We start from the raw sequence: 19,035 nt of genomic DNA, 5'->3' as shown, positions 1-19,035 counted from the left end.
TGTCCGTCACAAGGGCCTTATCGGCCCTTACGCGTTAACATCACACAGGTCCTGCATCCTCCCGCTCGGGAACGGACGCGAAAGCATGATAAGTCGTATTTTCTGTGTGTGTTGTCCCTTCGCTAATTGTTAAGATTCTTTCAAGCGCTGCATCGCAAGTGCGGCGGGAATTGGTGGCCACAGCGATCTATTCTGTAATTTTTGGACGTCTCGTCTCGACGGAGAACCTTCACGAACACGGTACGCGTACTATATTTTTTGCTATTATTATTTCGTGGTTTCTGTGGGCTTTTTGACGTTTTATTAACGGTTTTTCCGTTTAGGTGCCAGCACTCGTTTCGGGTGTGGCCGCGTTTCTTGCAGTGTTTGCAAAATTTGTCGACTGCGTTTACGCGTGATTTCTCCGGTTGCGGTATCGCAAAGCGATTGGCATACCGGCTGCTTCGGCAATCTTTGCCATGATGCCCCAGTTTCCCACATTTCCGGCACTGCAATTTGCTTTTATAATTTTCTCCGCTGGGCGTATTATATTTCGGCTTAGGCCGGTTAGCGGCCGTTCCTTTTATTCGCTCTTCCGCGCTAGCGGCGGCTATTGCTTCTTGCAACGTCGCATATCCGCGCGATCGGACTACGGCTTTCGTGTCATCGCTAAGTCCTATTTGATAATTTTCGAGCGCCTGCTGCTGTAGAATGTCTAGTATCGCGCATTTGTTTTCGGTCGTGTAATGTCGACCCTCTATCATGGACTCGTACAGGTCCATTGTTAACTTATCGGCTCGGAGTCCGTATGTTCGCGTATTTTCTCCAGCTCTTTGTTTGAGCGTATTAAATTCAATTTGTAAATGCGTGGTGCTCTTTTTACTAGCGTAACACGCTTCTAGCTCCTGTTTTAATTGCTCGAAATCTCGGACTTTTCGCGTATGGAAATCCAGTATAGCACGACCTTTTAACTTTGTGCATAATATTGCTCCTAACAGAGTCACTTCGTCGGCCGGGTCAATATTCTCTACCGCATACGTCATTGCGCTTAAAAATTCTTGTAACTTGCTTGCATTCCCGTCGAATTCTGGGATCATGCAGCACGCTTCTTTTAACGTTAGTGTCCCGCGGCCTCTTCGGTGTCGAACGTCATCGTCGTGGTCTGCAAAGGTCGTATCTCTTCGGCTCGGTCGCGATGGTCGGTAATCGTAAATACGCTGCGTGTGTAATTGTGTTTCTCGCACGGCGTCTATGTCCGTTTGTAATCGGCGTATTTCTTGGATGACAGTACGCAGTGTGTCTCGGACGTCGTCGTCCCTTTCTCGCGCTACGTTGGGCTGTGCTGCCCTAGCGGCCAGGTTTTCGCGGATTTCTTGATGCATCTCTAGGATTTCTCGCTCCGCGTCGGCTATAAATTGCTGAGCTTCCGTTTGCTGAGCTCCCGATGGTTGTGCTTGTTCGTTGGCACTTATTGCGTATCGCTCGAGAATTTCGTCCGGGTTAAAGATGTCCGAATCGTACAAGGTCAGTGAAAATTCGTCGCGTGATGATACACGGCTCGGAGTTCGGCTAATGTATGGCTTAGTCCGTCTGATCTCGCGGTCTTGTCGTGTCGCGTTGTCAAATAAACTTGAATCGAGACTCGCGAAGGGAAATTCTCGCTCGCGTACCACGTGTTCGAGTAGCTCGCTATTGCCTTCGGGGGGAAATTCTAAAGCTCTACGAACGTTATCCCGATCCTCGCGAAGGGCTTGGACCGCTCGCCAGGCAAGATCTAGTTCTAAATAATGTATCGATCGCGCCGCAGCTTCGCTAAATAGCCACGATTCGTTTCGTATCGGCGAGTTTCTATCACCTGACATTCGCTACTGTTATTTAATCGTTAGTGTTATTTGTCGGTAACTAAGTTACCGGGGGCCTGCGTATTTTGAGTTTGGTCGGACGCGCTCGCTTATAATTTATTTTGCTTACAAGATTTGTCGGACTTACATTAACGCAGTATATCGCTGCATGCTGTCCGTCGTTTTGCCGCTTGGCTGGTGAGTCACGATACAGTAGGTCGGTGTTTTCTTGGATTTCGCCGCTATCGCTGTTGCGCTGTCCGATGGCGGAGCTCTGGCTCGATGACTGTCTTCTTTGCTGGATCTCAGGTCCGCAGATCAGCTGATCGGCTCGGCTGCGTTGTACAGGATCTTCAGCGAGTTTGTTTGCTCTGATCGACTTCCGCTTTTTTCTTTCTTGGCTGTTCTCTCCTTGGCTCTGAGTCCGTTAGGGAGTATTTTCCTTCTAGGTTTTTCGACAGTGAATCCCACCGCTACCACCAGATTTGTTGTGGCCCTTTTTGGGATTCAGGGTCACAGGTATTTTGGGATTGTCTGCCGGTACTCCTCGGATCAGGTCTAGTAAGAGATTGTAGCCGTTGGTTGAGTAACAATGTAGATATAGTATATTTACTCTCTTAATTACACTGATTCGTAATAACACTATAACTCGGGATAAGTATAAATGAATGAGCGACATACATTCGTCGCTATGGCATGCAAGTAAGCCCGCTCGTTGTCTGTACCTCGGCGTTTATATACACCGTTTTTACGACCGGGGAAGGTACTTCTGCGGTCACTGGCCTTTGGACAGTGTACTTGCTTAGCCAGCGAGTGCTGGCTACGCGGTTTCCACCCCAAAATCAGGTGATTTGGGTGTTATTGCTTAAACAACCGAGTGCATTTCCCGGTGCGACGCCCAGTATGTAGGCCGGGCGATGTCCGCGCGCGAGGCGTCATTTGACACCTTCTATCGCTTGCAACATGCCGTATGTGAGTGTGATGCACTCACAACACGACATTCAAGTAGAGTTACGAGCTCGCGAAATTATTGGAGTATCACTATCTCGCCCTATCTCGCCCGCCCGCGTGAGTTCGCTGTTTGTTTTGTATTACAGTTACGGTGCGTATGCGTTCCGATCCGCAGCCGAGTCACCTGTATTTTCGTAGCGTGATCGTATCGTAAGTTACTGTCGTTAATTCTATTGTAGACCGTCGCGCATTTGTCATTCCGAAAAATCTAAGATATTCTTATCGCATTGGTATCGCGAATCACTTTGTAATTGTGCTCTCGTCCGATTTAATGTCATTGTCTTGTACCGCCTCGTTGGCAAGCTCATAATAATTATCGCGCATATTACTCGCGGGATCTTGTACGTGTCAGGCACATGATGCAAAGCGCCTTTCCTATGTACGATCTCATAGTCGTATTCTAAAAGCTCCAGCGCCCAACGAGCTAATCGGCCTGTCGGATTCTTTAAATTGTGTAACCATCTTAGGCTACTGTGATCGGTTATTACGGTAAATTTATAACCCTCTAAATACGGTCGGAATCGGTCTATATAACCGCTAAACATTCTTGTTCTGTTACCGAATACTTCTTCTCGGCATCCGACAAAGCACGGCTCGCGAACGCGATAATCTCCACGTCATCGATATACTGAATCAAGACAGCGCCAAGTCCGACGGAACTAGCGTCAGTCTGCAATACGAACTGAATCTTAAAGTCGGGACACGATAAAGTCGGAGCGGACACCAATTGGTCGCGGATTTGCGCGAACACGCGCTCCTGCTTCTCTTCCTACTCCCAGCGTTGCGCCTTCTTTAATAATCGAGTCAGAGGCTCACTTAAAGTCGCGAATTGTGGTATAAATCGGTGATACCATAATGACATGCCGAGAAAACGTCATAACTGTTTAAGGTTAAGCGGCGCCGGATATTCAAAGATTGATTTTGCCTTTTCGAGACAGTTAGGCCGTCCCGTTGTAAAATAAATCCTAAATATTGAACTTGCGAGCGACAAAACTCGCACTTCTCGAGATTTATCGTAAGACCGACAGGCGTGATTTTGCTTAGAACGCGATCTAGCCACTCTAAATGCTCCTGAAAAGTAGCCGTCACAATCACGATATCATCCAAATACGCGAACGCATGCGGTTCCATCTCCGGTCCGATTAATTTATCTAAAAGACGCTGGAACGTCCCGGGAACTCCGGTTAATCCGTATGACATTTTTATGAAATGATAAAGTCCTTTTCCGGGGATGCTAAACGCTGTAATTTCTCGACTATTCTTCGCCAAGGTATTTGAAAGTACGCCTGGCTCAGATCAATCGTAGAAATATAACGCACTGACCGTAATTTATCCAATATACCGTTTATATTCAGCAATAGATACGCGTCCTTTTTTGAAACGCTGTTAACTTTGCGAAAGTCTAGGCAAAATCAATACTTTCCGTTTAGTTTCCGTACCATGACAATCGGATTAGACCACTCACTAAACGACGGCTCGATAATACCGGCTGTTAACATTTTATCAACTTCCCCGCGAATCGCTTCCTGCACTTTCGGCTAAACTAAATAACAACGCTGTTTAATAGGGGCGTGTTGACCTACGTCGATTCTATGTTCCGCAAGAGAAGTGACACCGGGATCGGTAACCGCATCAGGTATCTTATTTTTTAAAAATTGTTTTAATTGGTTTTCTTGATCGGGAGTTAACTCGGACAGTAAACGCAAACATCACCAGTATTGGTAGGGTCGAAGGAACGACGCTCCCAAGGTCGATTCGCGAAATACTAGCCCCGCGACGCGAAATCTAATCCAATACCGAACGCTCAGAGAAAACCCATTCCTGCAATGCACGAAACGGCAAAGGCCGGCAGTAGACATACGGTAATCTCACGCTGTAAGTTATCAAGCGTAAACGTAAGCGAAACTTCCTCTTTAATTTCTGATATTTGCCCGTTCGCGTTGCGAATTCGGAGACTGCGCGCGCTTACAATCGATAACGCTAAGTGTCGTACGATAGTAATACCTTCGTCCCCAAAAATCGTTCGGCTAGACCCTGAGTTGACAAGTGCCATTAACGAAAATTCTCCGATAAAAATGCAGAAATATCGTAACGGCGGCAATTCTAACGCGCGAAACGTCAAGTTAAAATATTCAACGTCAGCAGAATCAATGTCGCGGGTCTCAACCGATTTGGCTGAAGTTGCAATAATCCACTTTAGCGACTCGCCTCCGCGTTTCCCGTACACGTCGGGCACGTCTTCACCGTAACGTCTTTCTTTCCGTATCGATAGCAATACATGCGGCGAGCTTCCGCGCACTCACGCGCGATGTGCCCAATTTTCTCGCAATTCCAGCAACGGGCTGTTGAAGTACGCGCTGAGGTAGCGGCGGCGACCGTAGTCGATAACGACGGACATCGTTGAGGCCCCGGCGGCCTTCGCCGGCGCGCGAGCTCGTTTATTAGCTTTCTTATTTCCCGTCGGATCAGACGCGGCGAGTTCCGCCGTCGCGGTATCGGAAACGCGCGATGATTTCTTCGACGGCTTGTATGCCAATTCGGGAAACAAAGATTGTTCGGGTGGTGGATATTAGTATATATGGCTATATATGACGGGAGAGTCCAAAATGGTCACGTTCGAAATGGCCACGCGTAAATTTGACCACGTTCGAAATGGCCACGTTCGAAACGGCTACGTTCGAAATGGCCACGTGCGGAATAAACATGGAAAATATTGCACGGGATTCAATTTGCCCACGTCCGAAACGGCCACGTTCGAAATGGCCACATTCGGAATGGCCACGTTCGAAACGGCCACGTTCGAAATGGTCACGTATGTTTTACATAATTTCCAGTACAATGCACATGGGTTAGCGACTTAGACGAGATGGAGGGAGGAGGGGCCAAAGGCTCCCCCTTGCACCCCCCCCCTCTGTGTGTGTGTGTGTGTGTGTGTGTGTGTGTGTGTGTGTGTGTGTGTGTGTGTGTGTGTGTGTGTGTGTGTGTGTGTGTGTGTGTGTGTGTGTGTGTGTGTGTGTGTGTGTGTGTGTGTGTGTGTAAAGCATTCACTGCACCACATGGGTTTGCGACTTAAATAGTGTGCAATTGAACGGTGTGCAAATGATCGGTGTACATCTTTCCGTGTGCAAATGATCAGTGCGCATCTTTCCGTGTGCAAATGATCGGTGCGCATCTTTCCGTGTGCTAATTATCGGTGCGCATTTCTTGGTGTGCAAATGAGTGGTGGGCAAGTGAACAGTGTGCAAGTGAGCGGTGTGCAAATGAATGGTGTGCAGCTTTTAAGTGTCCAAGTGAACGGTGGGCATTTTTTCGTGTGCAAATATCCGGTGGTCAAATTTTACGTGTGCATAAAACTGGCGTACATTTTTAATAAAATTTCTTTTGTATCCAAATGCACAGTGTGCAAATGCACCGTGGTTATTTGAACCGTGCGCAAGATATCGTGTCCAAATGCACCGTCATTTCGATGTCGAATTGATGTCAATTCGATGTACTATTTCTCACTGGGATATGTGTGAGTTATACTTTATAGCTATAGTTTTTCGCTCCTTCCTGGCCACTGCATTAGACTAAGGATCAAGGATTAAAATTTTATTTTTATATTTTCTCAATTCTCGGAAGCTTTATTCAAGTTACGGAAGCCCAAGGGATTTTCTTTGAGTGACAAAAATGATACCACACTTTGCTGTTAGGTAAATATATTGAGCTCACTATACACATCGAGAGATAATTTGTTGCTGTAGGTGGTTTTCTTTTATGAACCTTTTGGTGTAAATTTTCTCACGAGAAAAAGAAGCGCCGCGCCCTCGCCTAGCAGCGATCTTGCGAACTACTCGCGGCTGCTGCGGAATAATGATATATGTGTGTATATATATATATATATATATATATATATATATATATATGTATATATATATATATATATAAAATAGAAGATCTTATAACAATATTCTCAGTATATTATGTACGGTATATATATTTACAGTAATCAAACGTACGGTAATCAAAATAAAGATATTATTTCATTTTTGGTGCTGTTACATTTTTTTACGCTAAAAATAAACTTTAAACATTAAAAGATATTTAGATTGCAAAAGTAAAATCTAAGAATGTACGCGAAATAATATACTAATTTAGATATAACAGGTCCGTTCTAATAATATACGAATAATGATATATTATAGAAAACATTATGAGAATATTCTCAGTACATTATATACAGTACGTATGTTCACAGTATGAGTACAGGATATTCTAATGATATCATGTTCTATGTGGGACTTGGTTCGGCAAAAGTCATCTTGACGTGGCTACAATATACAGAATTGTTGCATGCTTTTTAATGCTGAGGCACCCACGTCAAGATGACACACGTGATGAAACTGGTGTGGCGTCAGCCACGATTGTTGATTGGTTTAATTTTTGCCGAGAGGTAATTATATTTCAAGATTTTAATACATTATAATAAAAAATTAAAATATATAATTATATTTAAAATTAAATATTAATTTTCTTACAAGTCTGTGTTCTGGGCTGAAAAAAATAGTGGAAAGCTTGGCCCAGGGCGCACAGTGGAATTTGATGAAGCAGAAATTGAAAAACGAAAATGCAATCGTGGTCGACTTATAAAAGGTCAATAGATTTTTAAAGGGTACGAACGAGATTCGAAAAAAGTTTTTATCGTTCCAGTAGAGCAGTGCTCGGAATTAGATGCACATTTCGTCTCGATTCCTGAGACATCGCCTGCTATACCCCCACTACCGCTCTAGGCTCGACGGCTGAGCCGCCGGTCGCGCCCGTGGCCTTGTGTCTCAGGAGCGTCCTACGATAGATATGCCTGGTCCATTCGCGTGATTAAAAAATTCTCTTGCGCTGTGAATAATTTTTTTATTTTTACAGACAATTAAAGTTATTAATATTATTTTTCCTCTTGCGTGATGTGGAAAGCTATTGACAAAATTGCAATTATTACATTGTGTTATATTATGGTCATTATATGTATACAGGGTGTCCCTAAGCACCCACGCCAATGCTTGTAAAGAGGTAGAAGGGATCGAGACAAACATAAATACACAATATTGTTTGGGTTTGGTCCACCAATAATCGAGATATTAATTTTTTTAATTGTGCGAATGAGAGAGCGCGGAAGGAAGAGCTCGAGCCGCTCGAGCCGTAGCACGGCCCACTGTCTCGAGTATTGGCGCCGGCGGCCGGGGGGAAGAGGGAGAGTCGCGCCGCTCTGTGCTTCGCTGCTCCCACGTCCCACCGCACCGCGTCTAGACTCGCGTCGTTACACACTGTTTGGGAAACTCAATATAAGAAAGAAAAATGCTTTGGAATTACAAAGATAGCTTATGGATCATACAGAGGAGACCACGTGTTAATTTTTAAAAAAACACAAATATGTTTCCATTTATTTATCATTATTGATTACACATTTCGAATGTTGCGTACTTCTTCTAACAAAATAATAAGTTTTGCAATGTTAAAATTCAATTTTTAAGTACAATAAAATTATACACTTGAAATAAACATCATTATCAATTTATCTGGAAATAATCAATTAATGTTTTTCAAATTATTTAGATTTGCGCAAGTCGTATTAAACTTACGATGAAATGCGTTAATGGTCAGATGACGCTCACGAGAGCGAGAGAGAGACCTACAATGTGTGAATGGTCAGATGACTCTCACGAGAGCGAGAGAGATGACCTTCGTGCTTTCACGCGGTCGCGTGCGTGGGGTGACCTCCTTTTGGACACGTAACGATTGGACACCGCTCGATTGGACACGCACGATTGGACACGCACGATTGGACACGGCTCGATTGGACACCGCACGATTGGACACCACACGATTAGACACCGCACGATTGGAAACCGCACGATTGGACACCGCATTATTGGACACCGCACGATTGGACACCGCATTATTGGACACCGCACGATTGGACACCGCATTATTGGACACCGCATTATTGGACACCGCACGATTGGACACCGCACGATTGGACACCGCATTATTGGACACCGCAGTCTTCTAGTGAATAACATTTATATATCATATGACAGATTATCTAACCTTAGAAATATCTGGCAGAAAAAAGCTTCGATTTGCCAGAAAAAAATTGAATTTTAAATATCTATATACGTATTTTTAGGAGCATCTCGTTTTGCGTGGAAAGTTTCAAACCTATGTGGTGCAGAAAATGCTTGCACGCACACACACACACACACACACACACGGGGGGGTGCAAGGGGGGCCTTCGGCCCCCCCTCCCGCACCCACCCCGTCCAAGTCGCTAACCCATGCAAACTGTATTAGAAATCTGCATACACACACGTAAATGTGTGTGTGTGTCCAATTGTACGGTGTCCAATAATGCGGTGTCCAATAATGCGGTGTCCAATAATGCGGTGTCCAATCGTGCGGTGTCCAATAATGCGGTGTCCAATCATGCGGTGTCCAATCGTGCGGTGTCCAATCGTGCAGTGTCCAATAATGCGGTGTCCAATCGTGCGGTGTCCAATAATGCGGTGTCCAATAATGCGGTGTCCAATCGTGCGGTGTCCAATCGTGTGGTGTCCAATCGTGCGTGTCCAATCGTGCGTGTCCAATCGAGCGGTGTCCAATCGTTACGTGTCCAAACGGGATACTCCCGCGTGCGTGCATGACGCCTCATGGCGCGAAACGCTATTGCAATCCGTCGATTCCTTTCGAAGGAAAATTCGTTCTCGAAAAAATACCTTTTGAGGGGATGATGATATGACATGGCTTGAACGCCTCAATCCGATAAAAAATCACTCTTAATAGCCCGTCTCAAAGGGCTCCCCGCAGCGGCGATCCCGTGATCCGTGAACGCAAAATGGAGCTGTCGATCCTTTCTGCGCTTCGCAGAATCGTGCAGAAGGTTGCTGATTATTACAAATATAGCACACCGCTTCCCAAGATAATGAATCACGTTTTCGACGCACTCAGACCTTTCGAAAGATGACGAACCTCGTGTTCGATGCATTCACAGAGAGCGATAAAGCAAAAAATCAGAGAGAGACGCCGGCGGGGTTGATAACCACATAATAACAACAAAACAAAATCTTCGGTCAGCAACGCCAAGCCGATAGATGACGGAGCAAGTCGATTGCACTCGATGCAGATTAAAGAGCTCCTCCGATCATGCTCCGTTGCCGAAAACAAAACGAGATCGGTCGAGCGCATCCGATGACCCGTGCCGAGAGAGAGAAAAAGGTGTGAATAGAAAAAGAAAACAGGCGACGCTTTGTCATTCATGCAGGAAGATTGAGAATGTCTCTCTCTCCCTCTCTCTCTCTCTCTCTTAGCCCAGAACATTTTCCCGCCCGCCTTCGGGAACTTTGTTGCCGAATATCCGGTTTTTCGGTTCGACCGGCAGAATGCAAACTTTGGTGACGGGTCTTTTAAGTGTCGAAGTAGATGTTCTGACTGTTACCACTCGAGTGAGTCCATCCTGTCCTGGGTGTAGTTTCACTACACGAGCTAGCGGCCACTTGGTTGGTGGGTAACGCTCATCCAACAGAAGTACCAGAGAATCTTCTCTCAATTCATTTGATGGGTGATGCCATTTGGATATCGCCTGATAACATTGAAGGCACTCGGTTGTCCAACGCTTCCAGAATAGCTCCATCTTTTGACGGATTAATTGCCAACGGGATAAACGTGATGACGATTCTTCGATCAGGTTTGGTTCAGGAATGGTATGGATCGCATCCCCGATCAAGAAATGTCCCGGTGTCAGGATCGACAAGTCCTCGCTATCATCAGACATCGGAGAGATGGGGCTGGAGTTTAGAACAGCTTCAATCTGTGACATAAGGGTGGAAAGTTCCTCATAAGTTAATAATGAGTCCCCAATGATTCGACGTAGGTGGAACTTTGTCGATTTTACAGCAGCTTCCCATATGCCGCCGAAGTGAGGGGTCGCCGGTGGTATGAATTTCCACTCAGTCCCGCAATCGGCCAGCAGGCTCGCTAAGTCTTTCAGCTCCTGAGAGGCTGAGTTGAAGAGTTTGCGAAGTTCTGCATCGGCCCCAACGAAATTTGTTCCGCAGTCGCTGTGCAGGGTCGCACAGATTCCGCGTCGACTGCAGAATCTCTTGTATGCTGCCATAAAGGCTTCCGTGCTGTATTCTGTCACGACTTTCAAGTGCACGGCAGAGGTGGCAAAACAAACGAAGATGGCTAGGTATCCCTTGTAAGTTCGGGCGGCTCGTCCGCGCCAAGTCTTGATTATTATGGGACCAGCGTAATCGACCCCGGCATTTAGGAATGCTCGGGCCGGAGTCACTCTAGCAGTTGGCAATTGTCCCATAAGTTGTTGTGCCCGTTGTTTTCGATGACGCGCGCAACGCACGCAACGTAGTATATGTGATCTTACCGGAGCTCGACCTCCAACGATCCAGTAGGTTTGGCGTATGTGCGCTGAAGTAAGTTGCGTTCCCCCGTGTAGGGTCTGGGCGTGAGAGTCTGCAATTATTAAAGTGGTTAGAAGTGAGTGCCTAGGTATTATGTACGGGTGTTTTGATTCCGGGTCTAATGGTGAATTCTCAAGTCTTCCCCCCACTCGGAGAAGACCATCACTATCCAGGATTGGTGTTAGACGTATCAACGGATTCGATCGTGGTAGGTATTTTCCGGTGGATAGCAATCCGATCTCCTCGGGAAAGTATGCTCTCTGCACGAGTCGAGTCCAGAACTGACGACTTCGTCTCAGCTCGGGCGGCGTCAGCGGGCTATCCAAAGTAGGCGAGTGCGAAAATCGAAAACGTTCAGCTGCTTTCTGAACAAGTGCGGTAACTCTCAAAAGTTTTGGCAGAGAGAAATATCGTGCCAGCAATTCCCAACAAGTGGGCACCGCAGCTTTCGTAGTTGCCATGGCGTGACGCGGTCTTTTTTCTTGTTCGAGGTGAGGTGTAGGTGGTGCATTGACATTTGGCCAATGATGTGGATCCCGACGTAACCAAGCAGGTCCCGACCACCACAGGGGGTGGTGCTTCAATTGGGCGCTGTTAATTCCCCGTGATGCACAATCTGCTGGATTGTCCTTGCCAGGAACAAATCGCCAGGTGGTCGATGGAGTGATTTCTTGAATAACAGTGGTGCGATTACGTACGAATTCTTTCCATCGTGATGGGTGAGTCGTGATCCAAGCCAATGTTACGGCCGAATCCGTCCATAAATACGTAGGGCAATCTGTCAAATTCAGGGTTCGTTGAACCTTTAGAAGGAGACGAGATACCATGACAGCAGCAGTCAAATCCAATCTGGGTATGGTCATGCGTTTTAAAGGCGCTACCTTCGTTTTGGCACATATGAGAGACAGAGAGGTTTCTTCCGTTTCGCTAGAGACCTTGACATAGACGACCGCAGCCATGGCCAACTGCGAAGCATCTGAGAATCCATGTAATTCTATTGCTTTTGCTTTCGAACAAATGTGTAGCCAACGTGGAAATTTGAGTTGGCTTAAAAGCGGTAAGTCTTGACGAAAACTGTTCCAGCGGGTTTCGAGCTCCGGAGGCAGCGAGTCATCCCATCCAATCTTTGCAACCCAAAGTTCCTGAAGCAACATTTTTGCCCGTATCACAACCGGGGATAGGAGACCAAGTGGGTCGTATAATTGTGCGATCTCGGAGAAGACGGTTCTCTTTGTGATGACACAGCTTGGCGTCGGCAACGACGTAAATTCAAATTCGTCTGTTTCCGGACGCCAGCAGAGTCCTAACGTCTTTACTCTGGACGAGTGGCTCTGAATAATTGGTACGTCTTTATTTGGAGTGACTGCCATGCGTCGTAGAATCTCTTGCGAATTGCTATTCCACTTTTGTAGCGGAAACCCGCCCGCCGTACAGAGAAGCGTCAGTTGATTTATGATTTCCATCGTTTCCTCTATCGAGTCGGCTCCCCCGAAAATGTCGTCGACATAACGACCCTTACTCAGTGCTGGCACCGCTTTAGGAAATTGATGACCTTCATCGATAATTAATTGCTCGATGACCCGAAGAGCTAGAAAGGGTGCGCAATTAAGGCCATAAGTCACAGTCGTGAGTCGATATGAATGGGGCGTTTGATGATCATCAAACCAATAAATCCTTTGAAGGTCCTGGTCCTCCTCATGGATGATGATTTGGCGGTACATTTTAACCACGTCCGTCGAGAAGACAACCTGATGCTGTCGAAACCGAAGCAGGACGTCGAATATGTCGGTTTGTAGTTTGGCTTTTGGGTATAAGATATCATTAACAGAAACTCCATTATCGGAACGACTCGAGCCATTGAAAACCACCCGTAGTTTTGTGGTTTCGCTATGTTCGCGGTAAACTCCGTGATGTGGCATATAGTAAGCTGGATGGCGATCTATTTCCAAATGAGGCACGGGCTCCATGTGTCCGAGCTCCAGATATTCCAGCATGAAATTCGTGTATAATTGTTGATAGGGTAGGTCCTTGTCAAACCGTCGACGAAGTCGAATCAAGCTGCTGAAGGCGACAGCAGAAGAGTTGCCAAGTTCTGTAGGTGGCGACTTCAAAGGTAGTCGCACTACATATCGACCGTTCTCATCACATCGATGAGTGGAACAAAAGAATGCTTCGCATTCTGCTTCCTCGGGGCTGAGGGAGGTGGACTTAGTCGGTGGGAGTTCCTCCTGTTCCCAGAATTTTTTCAACAACTGATGTAATTGATGGTCGATGGAACAGTGATAACTCTCGACTGCGTCGCTGATTTCTTCAGTGTTCACCGGTCCAGACACAATTCAACCGAAGATGGTAGATCGGGCGATCGGCGACGATGGATCGCCTTGAATCAAGTCTGGTTTGATAATATGGCCGTAGGCATCCGCTCCCAGAATGATCTGAATCGAATTAGGGCGTCCGAAATCAGGATCAGCTAATTGTATTCCTTGAAGATGCATCCATTCACTTGTTGGAATCTCAAAAGTGGGTAGCTGAAAGGTCACTCGCGGAAGAATGTAGGCGTGCAGGTCGTACGTGATCGAAGAGTCGTGTATCGAAGATAACGGCACGGTGACACGTCCACGTGTGCGGCCGGAAGGCGTTCCGCCAATGCCAAGAAGCGGGATGGAAGCCTTGGTGCATCGCATTTTGCAAGAAAATGGGTTACATCCATACCATTACCAGCGCGTACAACAACTCCTTCCGCGGGATGAGATACAACGCGTCCACTTTTGTGCAGGTATTTTTGATTTCTTATTTAATTCTTTTCTTCAATATTATAACGGTTTCAAGTCATGATAACCATTAATAAAACATTGTAGGACTTCTCGCACAGTATCGACGAGACGCTTTATTTGCCAGCCGTCTCTTTTATACGGACGAAGCTACGTTTAGGCCTAATGGCGTTTTTAATTCACGCAATATGGTAAGGTGGTCCGACGAAAATCCGCGTGCCGTTCGTCAAATCTCCTTTCAATATCGCTGGGCGATTAATGTATGGGCAGGTGTAATTGGCGATAGATTGGTAAATATTCTTACAAAATAACAATTTTTCTTTTGCTATACTTATACATGTACTCGACGCGTATATTAATAACTGTTACAAATAATTACCGCTCTTATAAATTACTACTAATTTTTAGATTGGCCCATTCTTTCTGCCACCACGGCTTAATGGAGAAGTATACGGACATTTTTTAATTAATGAGTTGCCGCTTCTTTTAGAGGATATTCCTCTACATGTTCGGAATAATATGATTTTCCAACATGATGGAGCTCCGGCACACTTCTCCCGTCGTGTGCGTGATATCTTAGACGCACGTTTTCCAGATAGATGGATGGGTCGAGGTGGCCCAATCGCCTGGCCACCACGATCGCCGGATTTAAACGTGCTCGACTACTTCGTATGGGGCCACATTAAAACGAAGGTCGAGCACATGCGTGAACGTGGCGAAGCTGAGGTGCGCGAAGCGATATCAGCGGCCTTTCAAACAATAACGCCAGACATGATACGCCGTGCAACACAGCAGATTGTTCGAAGAGCCGAACTGTGTTTAGAAACACAAGGCAAACATTTCGAGCAATTATTGCATTAAAATAATAAGAGTGGATTAGGCCTACTGGGGAAACCACTTAAAAAAAAACGCGCCAAGCTATCTACCTCGATGGTGGTGCGGAAACGATAACGTTTTCGTGGATTTGCGAAGTTTTTGACACTGCAATACTGTAGCTAAGAGTAAAGCAGAACGTTGTTGCAATTTTTATATTAAAAAAACAAAGATAAAAAGATGTATGTCGCGAATTTAGCAGAATATCTTTCCCTCTAAAGTATTTACAGAAACACAATAAACAGCATTTCTAACAACAGTTCCAATCAATACTATTCGAGTTTTATTATGTGTCATAAAATGTTTTTTTAACACTTTTAATATTAAACGCGATACAACACTCAGAGAGAAAATATCGCGCTGATTATTTATCGCAGTTCTAGTGATAATTTTTGCTAATTTTTTTCTTCGAGCGTGTTTAATAAAAATTTTTATTTAAATTACACAAAATATAAGTAGATAGTACAATGTGAAGATGTTGTTAAAAGTGATAATATTTATTGTATTTATGAGTACTTGAGAGGAAGAGAGTGAGTAAGAGAGAGAGTGAGAGAGAGAGAGAGAGAGAGAGAGAGAGAGAGAGAGAGAGAGAGAGAGAGAGAGAGAGAAAGAGAAAGAGAGAGAGAGGGAGGAGAGAGAGAGAGAGAGAGAGAGAGAGAGAGAGAGAGAGAGAGAGAGAGAGAGAGAGAGAGAGAGAGAGAGAGAGAGAGAGAGAGGTGTCGTACTAAAATGCGCGAAATACTTATCCGAAATACTTACTAATTACGATAGATTTTCAGTGATTTATTAAAAAAAAAACACGAGAATCTAATCGTTTTATATTTCACAATCCATCATTTCTCTGAATCAAAAAGAAAAAATTTCAAGAAATAATATCATTTTCTATCGTTCTCTCATTTCCTGTTAGTTAAGTATGTTTCATTGTTGCAGTATGAAAAAATATCTATGAAGACATCGTGTAAGAGAAAAAGATAACGATGAGAGAACTCGATGTGGCAAATATTATAATACACGTATAAAAAAACTCAATTTGAGAATCAATCGTGAATTTTAGGATAATTTTTTATCAATGTTTTCGTTATCAAAAATTTAACAGTACGATACAATTCGATAAGAAACAAAGTTAGAATTGTATGATACTGTAAATAAGATATTTAAGAAAAAGAAAGAATCTATCGTGAATGTACCAAAAATTTTAATTAATTTACTATATTCATAATTATGTCATTTGTCATGAATGTGTGTAACGACGCGAGTCTTGGCGCGGTGCGGTGGGACGCGAGAGCGGCCATTGATGCGAGTCTAGACGCGGTGCGGTGGGACGTGGGAGAAGCGAAGCACAGAGCGGCGCGACTCTCCCTCTTCCCCCCGGCCGCCGGCGCCAATACTCGAGACAGTGGGCCGTGCTACGGCTCGAGCGGCTCGAGCTCTTCCTTCCGCGCGCTCTCATTCGCACAATTAAAAAAATTAATATCTCGATTATTGGTGGACCAAACCCAAACAATATTGGGTATTTATGTTTGTCTCGATCCCTTCTACCTCTTTACAAGCATTGGCGTGGGTGCTTACCCACACAGCACGGGGAGCTCCCGGGGAGCTCCCGAGGAGCTCACAAAATTTTTCATAAGCTTCATTTAAGCTTCCAAAAAATTCGCACGGAGCTGCTATGTCCGCTTTTAAGAGCTCCTTGAGAGCTTCATTTGAGCTCGCAGAGAGTTTATAAATCATGTTTTAAGAGCTCCCTGCGAGCTTCAAAATAATTCTTGGGAAATTTCTATATAAGCTTTCCGGGAGCTCTTATGTTCGCTTTTGGGAGCTCCCTGAGAGCTTAGATGAAGCTATCAGGGAGCTTATATAGAAGCCTCACGGGAATTATTTTGAAGCTCGCAGGGAGTTCTTAAAACATTATTTCTGAACTCCCTGCCAGCTTAAATAAAGCTCTCAGGGAGCTCTCAAAAGCGGACATAGGAGCTGCCGTAAAAAATTTTATTTTTATAATTTCCCCCTTTTGCTCTCTCTGAGTTGCAAAGGCCCACGAACTCTCTTCGTGTAACAAAAACAATATATACTACACTTTGCTGCTAGTGAAGTACTAACTGCTAGGTAAGCCGTGAGTGATGGTTTTCTTTTATAAACCTTTTGGAGTAAATTTTCTCACGAGAAGGAGCGCCGTGCCTTCGCCTAGTGGCGATCTTGCGAACTACTCGCGACTATATGACTATACATGCAGTACATTAATTTACTCGATATGTTCAATCTCTGGGAGTTTGTTTTGTCGAATTTTGCAAACTTCTTAAAAACTCAGCAAAACGAACTGCCTGGGAGCTTGTTTTGTCGAATTTTGTAAGCTCTCCGGGAGCTCAGCAAAATGAACTCCCTGGCAGCTTGTTTTGTCGAATTTTGTAAGCTCCCCAGGAGCTCAGCAAAATGAACTCCCTGGGAGCTTGTTTTGTCGAAATTTGTAAGCTTCTCGGAAACTCAATAAAACGAACTCCCTGGGAACTTGTTTTGTCGAATTTTGTAAGCTTCTCGGGAGCTCAGCAAAATGAACTCCCTGGGAGCTTGTTTTGTCGAATTTTGTAAGCTTCTCGGGAGCTCAGCAAAATGAACTCCCTGGTAGCTTGTTTTGTCGAATTTTGTAAGGTTCTCGAAAACTCAGCAAAACAAACTCCCTGGGAGCTTGTTTTGTCGAATTTTGTAAGCTTCTCGGGAGCTCAGCAAAATGAACTCCCTGGGAGCTTAATCGGAGCTTTGTGCTGTATGGGTAGGGACACCCTGTATAGTGTTTTCGGTAAATTTAATTATAAGCCTAATATAAGGCTTTTGGCCAGGAAGAGGTTAAGATATCTTGTATAGATCTTTCATTTAGATATCTTTGACATGTTTAATTCGAAAATTTTTAAGACATCTTTTAAGATGTCTTTTAGATGTCTTTTAGATATCTTTTAGAAATTCTATGAAGATATCTTCGACAAAATCTTTTTGGATATCTTTTAGATATCTTTTAGAAATGTCTTAAAGATATCTTGAATAAGATGTCTTTTCGATTTCTACAAGATGTCAATTGTTATTGTCTACATATACCTATATCCCATATAGACAAAAAGATGTCTTTTAGATTTCTAAAAGACATCTTGCGATTTCTTGCGATATCTTGCATTTTTTACGAAAAGATATCTTTTCGCGATCTAAAAGATGTCTTATGCAACAGTTTGAGATATCTTTTAGATATCTGGCGATGTCTAAAAGACATCTTATAGACACTTAAAGATGTCATAAAGATATCTAAAAGACATCTTAAAGACATCTAAAAGACATCTTGAAGAAATCTAAAAGACATCTTGAAGAAATCTAAAAGACATCTTAAACAATACTTAAAGATATCTAAAAGATTTCTTTTAGAAATCTGAAAGACCTATATAAGATATCTTATAGATGTCTTTTATATATCTTGAAGATCAGTTTTAGAATTCCTTTTAGATACCTATATTTTTATATATTTATTAATTAATATTACAAATAAATTTTAAAACACATTTTAAAGTATAATTTAACATATATTTTGAAAAATATAAAATTTTACTTTGGTAACAATGCGCATACAACATTTTAATTTTAAACATACGCGTACATTTTAATTTTAAACATACGTATACATTTTAATTTTAAACATACGCGTACATTTTAATTTTAAACATACGCATACAACATTTTAATTTTAAACATACGCATACATTTTAATTTTAAACATACGCATACAACATTTTAATTTTAAACATACGCATACATTTTTATTTTAAACATACGCATACATTTTTATTTTAAACATACGCATACAACATTTTAATTTTAAACATACGCATACATTTTTATTTTAAACATACGCATACAACATTTTAATTTTAAACATACGCATACAACATTTTAATTTTAAACATACGCATACAACATTTTAATTTTAATGTTACAATGGTAAACAATAGCATTTACAGTTGTTTATATTTCACATTGAATTACTTGACCAATGGTGCTGAGACCATCTGCTCTCAAGGACAGATTTAGCATTGTTTGACATTCTCGATCAAGCTTCGAGTAATGGATGCTGGTACTGTC

At 43.7% G+C, this 19,035-nt stretch overlaps 2 protein-coding genes across 2 annotated transcripts; one reads left to right on the top strand and one right to left on the bottom strand.

The window, feature by feature from the left end:
- Positions 1–10,164: 10,164 nt before the first annotated feature.
- Positions 10,165–13,962, bottom strand: LOC118647518. The gene is made up of 2 exons (XM_036292564.1): positions 13,620–13,962; positions 10,165–13,571 (listed from the first exon to the last, which is right to left on the bottom strand). Exons 1-2 carry the CDS (start codon positions 13,960–13,962, stop codon positions 10,165–10,167), a joined length of 3,750 nt encoding a protein of 1,249 aa, XP_036148457.1.
- Positions 13,963–13,999: 37 nt separating this feature from the next.
- LOC118647593 lies at positions 14,000–15,170 on the top strand. The gene has a single exon (XM_036292780.1). The coding sequence runs from the start codon at positions 14,569–14,571 to the stop codon at positions 14,908–14,910; it is 342 nt and encodes a 113-aa protein (XP_036148673.1). The 5' UTR covers positions 14,000–14,568; the 3' UTR covers positions 14,911–15,170.
- The last annotated feature ends 3,865 nt before the right edge of the window (positions 15,171–19,035 follow it).

The sequence above is a fragment of the Monomorium pharaonis genome, chromosome 10 (genome assembly GCF_013373865.1).
Source record: "Monomorium pharaonis isolate MP-MQ-018 chromosome 10, ASM1337386v2, whole genome shotgun sequence".
NCBI classification, from domain to species: Eukaryota; Metazoa; Arthropoda; class Insecta; order Hymenoptera; family Formicidae; genus Monomorium; species Monomorium pharaonis.
The sequence above is the reverse complement of the archived record's forward strand: the minus strand, read 5'-3'. Positions and strand labels throughout refer to the sequence as shown.

Bases quoted from the DNA above. Each gene is read 5' to 3' on its own strand.
- LOC118647518 (XM_036292564.1), bottom strand. From the start codon at position 13,962: ATGCGATGCACCAAGGCTTCCATCCCGCTTCTTGGCATTGGCGGAACG. The intron at 13,572-13,619 runs GTTGAATTGTGT...TCAGCGACGCAG, and splicing joins CGCCCGATCTACCATCTTCG to TCGAGAGTTATCACTGTTCC.
- LOC118647593 (XM_036292780.1), top strand. From the start codon at position 14,569: ATGATTTTCCAACATGATGGAGCTCCGGCACACTTCTCCCGTCGTGTG.